Source organism: Tenrec ecaudatus, chromosome 11 (genome assembly GCF_050624435.1).
Source record: "Tenrec ecaudatus isolate mTenEca1 chromosome 11, mTenEca1.hap1, whole genome shotgun sequence".
In the NCBI taxonomy this organism is placed as follows: domain Eukaryota; kingdom Metazoa; phylum Chordata; class Mammalia; order Afrosoricida; family Tenrecidae; genus Tenrec; species Tenrec ecaudatus.
In genome coordinates this window covers 12,796,411-12,810,687 of record NC_134540.1, presented here as the reverse complement: position 1 = coordinate 12,810,687, position 14,277 = coordinate 12,796,411, and the positions used below count along the sequence as shown (strand labels likewise).

The 14,277-nt window shown below is 37.8% G+C and overlaps 1 protein-coding gene and 1 pseudogene across 1 annotated transcript in view; both read right to left on the bottom strand.

Moving 5' to 3' along the window:
- Positions 1–365: 365 nt before the first annotated feature.
- RNF17 (ring finger protein 17) overlaps positions 366–14,277 on the bottom strand; it is a 103,755-nt gene continuing 89,843 nt past the window's right edge. Inside the window, exons 30-35 of the mRNA XM_075563563.1 lie at positions 13,992–14,048; positions 10,149–10,265; positions 7,939–8,098; positions 5,146–5,281; positions 4,453–4,642; positions 366–464 (exon numbers count right to left, since the gene is read on the bottom strand). Of these exons, the coding sequence (XP_075419678.1) occupies positions 366–464; positions 4,453–4,642; positions 5,146–5,281; positions 7,939–8,098; positions 10,149–10,265; positions 13,992–14,048 (759 nt within the window). The remainder of the gene's footprint in view (positions 465–4,452; positions 4,643–5,145; positions 5,282–7,938; positions 8,099–10,148; positions 10,266–13,991; positions 14,049–14,277) is intronic.
- LOC142461537 (ras-related protein Rab-32 pseudogene) lies at positions 8,957–10,056 on the bottom strand (annotated as a pseudogene).

Sequence of the window (14,277 nt, the reverse complement as noted above, 5' to 3'; positions counted from 1 at the left end):
AAACCTAGTTGTTAAAGCACTCATCACACTGATGTGTGGGTATAAGACAGAGTTAACTGAGAACCCAACTACTTTAATTTGTTACCAGGCCATTGGTGGTTTCAGTAGCATGGTATGTCTTGGAGGTAGTTATGAGTTTACATTATTTACTATGCCTGCTCTCCTGTACCTCACTGGAACCAAGACAGCCCAGCCCGTCTTTGGTGCTGGTGCTCAGTAGGTGAGAAAGTTCTAAGGAGAAGAAAGCTGAAAAAAGATTCTTCTGGAATCTGTGGTGCTTTATGAGCAATTTAACATTAATCTTTGCTATGAAAGTCTTAAGTCATGCTGATTATTAGGGAGAAGAGAATTTTAAAATACTTACATCAGTCATCTCTCTCTGCAAGCCCCATTGCTACTAATGACATATGCACTGGATACTGTTCATCTTCATATAATGTCACTATTTGTTCTGGTGCCTGAGCCTAAAATTAGACAGTATTGTCAAGAAAACGCAGTGTGTGTTGCCTTTTCTTTCCTCTATGGCCATTCACAAAAAAGGGGAAAGACATTTTAAAAACAGGTTTATGCATAACTAAAAAGGGACACTGATAGTTCAGTGTTAGAATTCTCACTGCGCTTGGGGAACCTGGGTGTGATTACTGGCCCATGCACCCATGTGCAACCATGACCCATCTACCTGTTGGAAGCTTGGTATAAAATGCTGAGCAGATATTCGTATAGATTTTAGACTAAGGTAGGTTAGGAAGTAAGGCCTGGCGAACTACTGAAAATCAGTCAATGAAGTCACTGAGTTGGGCCAACTTTCAAGAGATACCTGTAATATTCCTCTAAATCATCCTTTCCATCCCTCTCTCACTGCCATTGAATTGATTCTGAATCAGTGACCTTGTAGGATACTGCAGAACTTCCCCTATGAGTTTCCAAGGTTTTACAGGAGTAGAAATTCTCATCTTTTTTTCTGTGAGTGGCTGGTGGTTTAGAATGGCTGACTTTGTGGTTAGCAGACCAATCTTTAACCACTATGCAACCCCTCTGCTCTATTTAAATGAAAATTGTTTTCAAAAGAAAACCCAAACAAACTGGTTGCTGTCAAGTCAGTTCCAATTCATAGCAACCCATGTGCATTAGAGTTCTAGAACCATGTCCCATAGATCTAAGGACTGTTTTCCCAGAGTAGGTAGGCAGGCCTATCCTCCATCCCACTTTGGGTAAACCCAATTGTGCATTTGCACTACCCATATCACAAGACTGCCTTAGAGTCAAAAGGCTTAAACATGGTCATCCCTATCTGAATTCATTTACAGTATAAGCTTAAGGCCTTATCATCTGTGCATCAGAATTATCTACATTTCTCTATCTGTCTACATGAAAGAAAACCCCAAATTACTACTACGAGTGTTTCAGGTTCATACACATGTGAGTTTATTTCAAACATAATGTGTTTAAACAAGTGTCTGTTACCAGCGGATGGCTGCTGCCAAGTACTCTCAGTAATACACTTATTTTAATCTCGTCTGGGTGCCTTCAAAAGAAAGAAAAGTCCAATCAAAACTGACATTTGAGGGGCTCTGCTGGGCTAGTTCAAGTCAGGGCTGGGAAGTTATGTCTGAAGGTTGATGACAACTGCTTCTGGAATTCCAAAGGAGTAATCCTGAGTTTTTCAAAGACATGGAATCACAGGGGCTTATTGTGAAGAAGTTTTCAGACAATTGAAAACTGCACTGTTGAGGAGAAGACTAGGAGAGTGGCACTGATTACCACCCCCCATGATGACAATGCACCTGATAATTCTTCAGGGGTAGCAAGAGCTATCCTAGGTAAATCTCATTGGGAAATCTTACCCATCCACCCTACCACTTTGACTCCGCCCTCCTTCAGACTTCTTTTTGTCTCCCCAATTTAAAGAACATTTAAAGGGAACATGATTTGAGTTCTTCAAGGATGCCAAAACTGCTGCATTGATGTAGCATAAATAAGAGGGTAGAATTCTCCAGGGAGAGGTTGGGAAGATGGGAACACCACCCTTCTGAAGTATATAGACCAGGAGAGGATATGTTAAGAAAGAGTACTTCACCTATTTAAATATTTTTACCCAATAAAGGGTTCTATGATTTTGTAGCAATCTTTTTTGATTTATTTGTATACTTGTGTATGTATATGAAAAATTTTTCTCATATAGCACAATTTAATCGAGAAATCAATAGTTTCTTAGATATAAAAAAGGGGCCTGGGGGTGCTTTGATGGGAGACACAAAGTCTCTTGTTCTAATAAAGCCAAAATGGAAAAAAGTTGTTTAATAGATAATATATAATTTATTTGTGATATATATACATATATATATTTTAAAAATTTTATTGGGGGCTCTTACAACTCTTACCACAATCCAAATATATATCCATTTTTGTCAAACATCTGTACATATGTCATTTTTTAAAAACATTTTCTTTCTACTTGAACCCCTCATTTTCCCACCTTCCTCCTCCAACCTCCCTTCCCTATGCCCTCTCTATAATTTATAAATTATTCTTTTTTGTCATGTCTTACACTGACTGTCTCAGCAGAAAGATGGGTGAAATGAGACAGCAGTCAGTGTAAGACACGGAATTTTTTTATTGCCAACCAGTTGATTTTGACTCCCAGCAATCCTGCAGTTAGAGAAGAACTGTCCAGTAGGTTTTCCGAGGCGGTAATCCTTATGGAAACAGATGGCCACATCTTTCTCCCACGGAGTAGCTTGCCTTTTGGTTACCAGCCAAGCACTTTGTACTGCACCACCCATATTCCCAACCCTATATATTGGTAAGCACACATCTCTAAGAATGTTAACTTGCCCTCTGAATTGTCAGACTTGTTGAGAGGAACCTTGCATAAGTTATCTCCACTATACACACACCAGGGTTTTCTAAAACGCTGTTTCTAGATTTCAATATAGTTCATTCTTGTCATAACCAGTACTTCACAAAAACCTCAAATCATGTATAGGCACCAGGCAGATCTAAAAATGGAGTGACAGTTTGGGTTGACATAGTGAGGGCAGTGATGAATTAGAAGAGTATGTTTTTCATAGAAAGGGGATTGATGCTATATCACTCACACTGATAGCCAGTGGGGAGACCCAGGATGCCTGGATTTCATATGCGATGTAGCACCGATGAAAAATACAGCTTTCCTCTAGTTCCTACATGCTTCCTCCCCATCTGCCCCCCCCCCTTCCATCATGATCCGAATTCTACCTTGCAAGTCTGGCTAGACCAGAGGATGTACACTGGTACAGATAGGAACTGGAAACACAGGGAATCCAGGGCAGATGATACCTTCAGGGCCAGCGGTGTGAGTGGCAATACTGGGAGGATAGAGGGAGAGTGGGTTGGAAAGAAGGAATCAATTACAAGGATCTACATGTGACCTCCTCCCTGGGGGACGGACAACAGAAAAGTCGGTGAAGGGAGATGTCGAACAGGGCAAGATATGACAAAATAATAATTTATAAATTATCAAGGGCTCATGAGGGAGGGGGGAGCAGGGAGGGAGGGGAAAAATGAGCTGATGCCAAGAGCTTTAGTGGAAAGCATCATTGTTTTGAGAATGTCATCATTGATGTATGTATGGATTGTGATAAGAGTTGTATGAGCCTGTAATAAAACGGTTTAAAACAAACAAAAATAAAACTGCAGATAACACATTCATTAGAAACAAACAAAAAAACAATCAGAAGTCAGGCTTCAACACTGTACACTAAACAAAAAATGATTGCAGCCATATTTTAACCTATGAACTGCTCTCCTTCCTTTGGAATATGCCAAACCTATATTTAAAGAAGCAAGCATATCTATATTAAAACAACTTGGAGCGTATTTGATAACTTGGTATAGATTCTACTTCATTGAAATGATTCAAAAGGAGGACAATTAAGAGATTAGTGCAATTAAAGATTTTCTAAGCCCTTGATCAGTACCCCCTTTCTGGTCTTTCCTGCTCATCTTCCAAGACATAGCTCTAATACCACTTCCTGTCTTTATTCAAGAAATTGCTGAGTGTCCCCCAAGAAGTAACTCGACCACCACTTCCAGATCTTTCCAGATAAAAATAATTTCTCCTTGTCTCCCAATGCCTTGCCAGTGGAGAAATTGCTTTTATCTCAAGTATAGTACTTCATCTTGTCCCTTTAGTTACTTGTTTACATGACTCCTTTTGTGGCATACAGGTCTCTGGATTTAGGATATTCATCTTGATAATTTTTACCTTATTCACTATATTTATATTTTAGATTACTACAGGGATAGTAAGTTGCTTTTTTTTAAATCACAGGACTCACTTTATAGTACAATTTCATACACTTTACTACATTTTGCATCTAGAGTTGAATATATATAAAACACTTTACAATGATATTTGGGATCCTAGAAATAAATGCAAAATAATTTTGGCTAGATGAAATAGATATTTACCATGGAAGAAGCATAAAGTTGTTTTCCCTGAAGACAGTCTATCATAGCCCACAATGCCTCCATGCTCCAGTTGGGACAATACGGTATTCTTGTCTTTCCTGGATCACTTACTGGGGGTTTAAACCCTGCCAAGAGCACTTTTATGGCTCGGGTTGGATACTGCATAAGGTGAAGCGGAATTTGACACAGTCTGTCAAGAAAGAACCTAAGATGTTCAAAATGTCACAATTCTCATCCAAGGCTAAGTCAAAAACTATTGCTACTAGGGTTCCAATTCATACTAGCAGGCTTATTTGCAAACAAAGCATGTTTAAGCACGACTGATCAATGGCTGGCTGCAGATCAGTTTTCTCATCAATACACTTCTTTTATTCTCATGAGGGTTCCTTCCATAGAGTACTCTGCTGTAGGACTGTGACTTTGAGTCAAGTGCTAATCAAAAATTCAAATCCTAAAATCAGATGGTGGCAGTGCTTATACAAGTTTCTGAATATACTAACAACGAATGAATTGTACACTTTAAAACAGTGATTTCTTATACTAACTATATCCCTACTGAAATTTTACTTCTAGATTTAAAATATACTTTAATAAAGTAGCATTTTTTTTCTTTTAGGAAGAGGAAAAATTTTCCCAATAAAGAGGATATAAAATGCAAACAGAATTCTAATCAACTAAAAAAATTTTTTTTACCTGTTCGTTGTCAGTTTTTCAGTGGATCCATAATCAACAAATTGTACCAGAACAGCTAGAGGATTAAATTCTTTAATGGACACAATTTTTGCTCTATACCATAACCCATCATCATACTTTGCAAGGCAAGGCATTTCTAGTTACAGGAAAAAAGGGAAACATCATAATATTATCTACTATTTTAGTAAAAATAGATGTTCTAAATATAGAAAAGTATACTATGCCCAATATCAAGAATTAAGCACTTAGTTGGCTTTGATTTTTTTACCCCGTTTTATAAATCTTGCTTTCAGTTCTTAAAAATTAAGCTGTGAAGAAAGGTACTTCCATTCTTTTCAACCACTCTCCCTATCTTTTCCTCTAAATCAGGGGGCAGCACACTGCAGCTCTCAAGTCATAAGCAGCTCTTTCTGTATGTACATGTGGCTTTGAAATAAAAGTTTCACTATAAAAAACTTTAAAGGATATTATTCAGATAATGATGATTTCATTTGTTTGTAAAAATATGCTTACGGCTCTTGGATAATTTTTAAATTGTTGTGATAGTCTAAGTCATCACTTTTCACCAAAGCTAACAAAATGGTTTTCACAGTTCATGCCTTCAATTTTATTTTCCTTCAACCCATTCTCTATTAATCCACCAGAATTAATTCAATAAAATTCAGGAACATTGCTTTCCTATTTGAAATTCCTTAGTAGTATCTTGATCATCTTAAAATCTTTTCCAAAACCAAACTCACTGCCATTGAGTCTATTCCGACTCATAGTGGTCCTGTAGGACAAGGTAGGACGGGCATGGATTTGCCAGACTGTAACTTTCTATGGAAGTAGAAAGCCTCATCTTTCTCCCATGGACTGTCGGTGGTTTTGAAATGCTGGCCTTTCAGATAGAAGCCTAACACATAACCACTATGCCACCAGGGCACCTTAAAATACTTCACACTGCAATTCACAGGGGTTGCTATCAGTCAGAAGTGACTCAATGGCAGTAGGTTTCGGTTTAACAGTCTCCTTCCAACCCATTTCTACTATATACCTGCACATGTTACCTAAACAGAATTAGGTTGTTTTCTCATCTAGAATGGTCTACTTGAGCCCTTTTCTCTAAGATAAACATGCCCACTTCTCTTAAATCTCAGCTGTAACTGAGAAGCCTTGACTACCTGAATCACTGGCATGGTTGTGTGGCATTATGCCCACACCTTTAAAATGAACTGTTACTGTCACATTACACTTAGTTTTACATGTTTCTTCTTTGCTAGACCACTAATGAATGGACTGCACACTGCAGGGTGGATTCCTAACATGACCTGGCAAAAGCAAGTAGTTCTAATAAATGCTAGGTTTGGATAAAACTTTGGAAAAATAATATAGCATGTATCTCCCTTCTCTTCATATCGTTTTAAGGCTGCAGAGTAGATGGCATATGCCATTTCCGTATCCTGTAATATCCCTTAGTCATCATATGCTACTACATAATTTCCATGATTAAAATGTAGAAAAGTGGCATTACAAGTATATGAATCTAATGTACAAAAGTTTTGTTTTTAACCATTTTTGTCAGAGTTATAAACCTTAGTTTTCTGCACATGCAGAGATCATTATGGACTAGTAGAAAATCTTCACCTATTAGAACCATTCTGTATAGAAAACGATGACTGAATGACTCATTGTTAAAAGTCCCTTCCAGAAATGACTATTTATAACTTGGAAACATGACTGCAGTTTCATCTCCTCAAAGTAGAACATAAAATCCCCCCCCCCCAAAAAAAACAAAACAGTTTTCATCGTATTTTAACCCGCAAAAAAGAAGTCAATATAAATTCCTTCATCAAATGTAATGTAATAGGCATATGCCCATGAATAAACTTGTACATATGCCTATTTTAATTTTTTTCTTGAAATATAAAGTAGCTACAGAAAAATACACAAATAAGAAATGCTTAGCTCCATAAGTTATCCCCTTGTATAGACTGCGTAGCTTTCCTTGAGACCACAAGGAAGGAAAAATTGTTTCTTCAAGACTTGTAGCTTATAAAAACTCATCTATATTTTTAGTCATTTATTTTTCACTCATTCAGTTTGGCACACAACATTACCACCAATTAGATGCATTTTCCTCACAGGGAGAACACACAGAAGAGATAAAAATGGCAAGAATGGACTGGAAATAGAAAAGTTACTCTTCAAGGCAGGAATAAAACCTGATCCTATCCAACCCCTAAAACGTAAAATCAGTTACATGACTTGTAATTAAATTTACTGTCATTAAGAAGTGAACAGCCACTCTTAAAATCTGAGCTATTGGTAAAAGCTCAAGCTTAGAAAAACATCTTTCTGTAGACAATTTCCCTCTACAGCATGATTTTATGGAAAGCTCTACTGGCCTAGCCAGGTTATTAAGTTCTCTTGTTCCTTGTTCCTTTTTCCTGGGGCAGTTATCATTTACAAAGGTGTTTGAAGGACTCACAGCTACGACCACTGCCATGGAATTTTGACCCCAAGAACCCTGGTGGCATTGTGGTTCCACACAGGGCTGCTACTCACAAGGTTAGCAGTTCAAAACCACCAGTTACTCCATAGGAGAAAGATAAAGCTTTCTACTCCCATAAAGAGTTATAGTCTTGGAAACCCACAACAGCAGTTCTACCCTGTCCTATACAGTCGCTATGAGTATAAAGTTGAGTCTGATAAAAATATCAATTAACATTAGAAATAACCCAAGCTTCCAGACGATTAAAACATGCAATGTAATTAAGAATCACATTTCACTCAAAAAACAAACAGGTATACCTGTTCTAAAATCTGTCAGAGGAAGTAAAGTGTCTACATTTTTATTAAACTTTTGCAGGGCTTCATCCAGGCTCTCAGATTCTGATTCCCAGCTGACTCCACTATCATCTGTGTCATTACACTGATTAAAATTTTCTACAGGGTCAAGGCAAATATACACCTAAGTAGAGGGAAGGAAGAAAAAAACCTTCATTTTCTAATATTTATTTATATGGATAAAATTACAGTAGAGCCTCCAATGATGGTCCCCTAAGACCGTAATGTTTATAGCACAAGAGTTGATCTTTTGACCAAAGAAACATGATAGAAGCTTGTCACTGCTGGGATTAATTACCAGGGGTCTTCACTAAGTTCTCGGACCAATTGCACTGTCTTTCAGTTCCCCTTTCCATGACCTTTTATGTTGTTTTTCTATGAACTTTTTGAAGCCCTCTCCTAAGAAAGACGTCGTGATTTCCTTCTTAGAGGTATTCGCTTAGATTGGTAAGTCAGAAAACTACACAGCATGGCAGAAAGAATTGCCTAATTAATTTGTACCCCCTCCCTCCTTTATTCGCCAAGAACTTCCGAGTTTTCTTTAGTGTATTTGTTCACTCATTCAAGTCATTATTTATTGAATGCCTACTATATAGCAGGTTCTATTCTAGGTTCTGGGGTCACATACATTAACAAAATATCTTCCTGAAGTTATATTCTAGGAGAGAAGCAGATAAACAACAACAAAGTGGCACAGTAGTTTTCACCAAACAACAGCAAGTTTTATTACTAACCCCATTGCTTACACTCAAAGCTACGACTTGAATGTCTAACCAAATCCCGAGGACGTGCAGGTTACAGGTGGCAAACAAAGTATAAACATTAGCCTCAATAGGATGGCAACCATCAAAGCCTCAGTATTTGTTCTGTGCAACTGCACAGCCCCTAGGAAAGGGTTCTCCATGGGAGGGCCCGGGTGTAACTGTGGAGGCCTCTGTAAGAGTGGTACTCTCTACACAGGAAATCTGCTTGGAGCAGACAGTCAGGCTGTGGTGGGCATGACAGAAGCAGGAGCAGTATCAGCAAAACGTGAGATTTGCTCTGTTCTCAAGGTGTCCTGATCCAGTTTAATTTGTGTCCAGGTAATTTTTCTTCATCAGGAAAACTGGTGGTTCCAAAGTATATTCTCTACCAGGAATTGGGCTGCTTCCTCTGTTTATGTTATCCTTTGTAGAAGTTTCAAACCATCCACTGGTGCCATGTTTTCAGATCTGGTCTATCTGGGAAGGGTTGCGGGCACCGTTTTTCTTGTCATGTTTGTTAACTAGGAGATCAGCAGGAATTGAGGGCCATTTGGAAGATGGAATCTTACTATCAAGGTCACTCTTTCATGTTAAGACCACCTCAAATGTGGAACCTCTCAATATAGCACAGACTATGAAAGCACCAACAACTTCTTTAGAATATACTCGGGTCATGTTGCCCAACTGCTCCTGTCCCGTGATGTCCCATAGCTGCAGGTGCGCAAGCATCCAGCTGTCCCAGTTGAAGACCTTGAGGGCAAAGTCCACCCAGATGGCCTATTTGTGCTGGGAGAAAAGTTGGTGGACATAGCCCTGGATGGTGCTGGTCTTGACAATGCTGAGCTCACCGAAGACCAGCACCCTGCAGAGCTGCTCCCAGCCTACTTGCCCCACCGCTGTCACTGAGCTCCCCACTGCCCCACCCTGCCCCTGGCCAGCCCCTCAGTCTTGCCGGCCACTACAACTCTCCAAGACCAGTTGACCTCCCTCTAGACCCCAGTGGTTCTCAAGCTTCCTAAAGCCAGGACCCTTTAATACAGTTCCTCATGTTGTGATTTAAAGGTGATTTAATCATGGGGCAAAATAGAGAAAGAAAATGTTCTGAAATTGATTGTGGTAATGACTGTACGATTACTCTAAACATGATTGAACCATTGAATTGTATGATGTGGATTATGTGCCAATAAAACTGAAAGAAAAAAAAGAAAGAAACCCTTGATAAAACAACAAATCCCTGTGTTAGTAAGGCCCCAACTTAGCTTTATTAAGGGCAAAGAAATGCTAAAAAATGAAAAGAAAAGAAGGAAGAATAACCTAAGAGCCACTGACTTTCAATCATTTTGTCAGGAAAATTGAGAAGAATTAGTCCTAGAGTTTAAGGCCAAGATGGCTTATGATTTTAAACACCAACTCAGCATTTAGATTACTTACTTCATTAGGTGAGACAATGTGCTTCACTTGAACAGCATAGAGTTCCTCTGGGGGAGGCAAGGATGAAGATAAATATGGTGGTAAAATGGGAGTCTCTGTTTCAGACAAAAGCAATTCCTAAAACACAATAAATTTAAATTTCAGAAGGTCAATTACAGAAATGCAATACATTATAAACTTAGCCATGGTGCTGATTTCTTTTCTTTCCTTTGCAGGAAGCGAGCTCAGTTAGATACTGAGTGCAATAAAATGATCTCATAGTAGGACCAAAATGTGCTAACTAAAAAAAACCTGTTAGCATTCTTTTTCATTTTCCAAAAGGAAAAAAGCACACATTTTTATGCACGTATATACAGATGTATATTTAACATACTGGTTTTGTGTGCTGAAGAGTTGACTCCAACCGATAGTGAGCTCTTCATGACAGAGAATGGCCCCGGAGGGTTTCCTAAGCTACACTTTTCATGAGAGCAGATTATCAGGGCTTCTGTCCCTGGGAGCTGCTGGGGGGTTTGAACTGCTGGCCTTTTGATTAGCAGCCTAGCACTTAACCACTGTGCACTAGGGTTCCCCTATTTACATATACATGTAAATTACATATACATGTAAATATCTGGAAGTATGAGTAATAATAAAACAATGATTACGACTGTTGAGTGTAACATGTGTTTGAGTTATAGAACAGGAAACAAATTTTAAATTACTGTAAAATGTAACAAAAAGATAATCATTTTAACCATGTCCACTTATACAGTGACATTGCCATGTTGTGTAACTGTCAGCACTATCTACTTTAAAAAGTGTGAAATCCCAAACAGAAACTAAGGAATAGCACTAAATCCCTATTTCCTGCTTCTCTTGATCCCTGGTCACTACTAACCAACTTATACCTGTATGCTTTTCCCTATTTTAGTTACTTCATATAATTGGGATCACATAATATTTGGACTTTTGCATGGACTTATTTAGATAAGCATGTTTTCAAGGTCAGAATTTCTCTTTATGGTTGAGTACTATTTCACTGTATGCAGAACACAACATTTTGATTATGGATGCATCTGTTGATGGACACAATTGTTTTTACCTTTTGGCTATTGGGAATAACCCTGTGATGAACACTGGTGTGCAAATGGTTCCTGCTTTTTTGCACCAGGGGAGGGGGGAGAGCATTTACTTTTTCCTTTACATATTTTAGTAATGGTTTGATTTTTAGAATAATCCTTTGCTTTACAACACAATTTATGAAATACCAATAAAGAAAGAAGTTAAAATAAAAAAGCCATACTCTCTTAAGCTCTACAGAAACGACAAAGAAGTAATACAGATTTCTGTGACCCTCAAGAGGACTGTCAGCAGGTGTTACACGCCAATATGCATAAAAATGTGGGCGCTCCCTCATATTTGCTTTTGCTGCAAATATATCCACGAATGTGGTAGAGCATCCATGGTAAAAAGTTATAAAATCTTCTTAGACATAATGCAATACTTGAGGGAATGTGTTGCTGGGCCAGAGAGCTCAGGACAATGATCCAGGGGACACCAACGACAATTAGGTTAACATAGCCCACCAAGTGAATCTTCTATATTCTACCTTGGTAAGTAGCAAGCTCATGAGTGGCTAAGGTGCCCTTACTGGTCTCTGTCTCTGGGGAAAAGAGGGCAGAAGAAAATTGAAGCTGCATGGAAACAGTGGAATGGACTACAATTAAACATCAGTCTTCACAACACTGAGACCAAGAGAACTAGATGGTACCTGGCTACCACTACTAATTGCTTTGAAAGGGAAAACATTAGAAAATCCTGGGTAGAGTGGGAGAATGTATGTGGATCAAATCTCAAATTCATGGAAAAGACTAGGTTTACTCGTTGGCTGAGAACGGTAAAACTCCCGAGATTATGGCCTTTTGTCGCCCTTCAAGTCTGGAAAACTCCCCCATGGCTCAATTTTCATCCAAATAATAGATAGGCCTTATAATCAGAAATGGCTATCATCAGATAGGTCTATAATCAGGACAGAGTAGAATTGCCTCTTTGGGCTTACAAGACCTTAAATCTTTATAGGAATAGGCAGTCTCATCTTTCTCCTCTGAGGCTGCTGGTAGGTTCAAATCATTAATCTTTTGGTTAGTACCTTAATGTGTAATTCACTACACCACCAGAGCTCCATAGACAAGCCTATGTTGGGAATAATTACAAGTATGTTCTCAAAAACACACCTGAGAACAATCAATCATTTGCAATCAAAAGGGTTATATTTACCCAAGGATATGTATAGAAGGGTTAGGAATGGAAACAAGACACATAAGGACGAAGGGGTGATATTACATGGTAATCAATGACATGAAACAAAGTGTGTATGAACTGTTGAATGGAAAATTGATTTGCTCTGTAAACCTTCGCCCAATTCACAATACAAAGTTAAGAAGGATGAGGGTGAGGGTGAGACATAAACATGTAAGTTCTTTCTAAAAACAAACAAAGCAGGTACTTATGTTTCTGTAAATACTAGTAATTTTTTTAAGTTTCTATTTTATTTTTAAAATAATACATTAACTTAAGATGTAAAATGACCATATCCAATCTTTCAGGCTAATTTATTACATTATTCTTTAACATTTCCACACTGGTGGCAAAAACAAAACAAAAAACCAAAGAACCAAGCAAATTAAGTGCACCAAAAGGTGTCTACTTATCACTGAATTTTACTTATTTTGTTATTTATTTAGTACTTCAGGTAGCATGTGTTATTTGTACAATCACAGGAGGAAATACTACTTAGTTTTCACTTATTAACACTTATTTCCTATAAGAAAAGCACAAATGATAAAGCAAAAAACAGAAATTGTGCCTCCTCAAAATTAAAACATTTATGTCTCAAAAGACACATTAAGAAAGTGGAAAGACCCAAGCAATAGAAGAAAATGTTTGCAAATCATTATCTGGAAAGGGATTTGTATTCAGAATACAGAAATACCCTTCATCATTCAACAACAGGAACATAAATAAGGCAATTAAACGCAAAGGCATTGAATGGGCAGTCCTCCAAATGTGGTCAACAGCACATGAAAAGGCATTCACTGTGAGTAATAATCGGAAAATCAAAACCACAGTGAGATACTGCGCTACACTGTGGGTGAGTAGGATTAAAAAACAGAAACTACATTTTCAAAAGGATGTGGAGAAACTGGAACCCTGGTACAGCCTGGCAGTTTCCTCAGAAAGTTAACTATGGTGACCACTCTCAGATATAAATGCAAGAGAAATGCAGAAATACAAAGAAATGCCAAGGGAGGAATATTAAAATATACGGTTCTCTGTCATGTAAACATTTGCACATGAATGTTCACAGCTGCATTATTCATATAGTAGAAATAATGAGAAGAACCCAATTGAAGATTGGATAAACAAAATAAGGCATATTCCTACAATAAGCCCACTATAGGGCAATACAAAGTAACTAAGAACTGACATATAGTATAACAAATAAACATTGTAAACATAATGTTAAGTGAAAGAATACAAATAATCAAGGAAAAATTGATGAACACAAATTAGTAGTTGCCAAGATCTGGAAAAGGAGATAATAGGGGAATTAATGGGTATACAGTTCTTTTGGGGATGAGGACAATGTTCTGGGGTTAGATAAGAATGATCAATTTTGTGAAAACCACTGAATTTCACACGTGAAAAGTGAAGTTTGCAGTATTCAAATTATATCTCAGTAAAGCGGTTGTTTAAAAAAAAAAGACAAAACCACACAGATAACAACAGTAATAAAAACTTGTTCTGAACTTTTACCAGCTCTTTTACACTAGTTTCCAAATTATTTCGGTTGAAACTTACCTCAAATCTTATCTCCCAACTCTCATCCTCAACCTTTTTATCATAATCCATTGGTGTCTGAAATAGCCAAGTATTAATAATTAATAAAATCACCTTTAACTATGTTATATTGTTTTTACACACATTCATATTCTATCCTTACAAAAACTTGGATTAAATGTTTAAATGATTCCAGGTTAAAAAGAAAAAGACAATCCGCCATTGCATTGATTACAACTCTTGTGACTCCCCAGAGGACAGAAAAGAACTGTACCCTGACTGGATTTCCTGAAAAGGCAGAATGGGA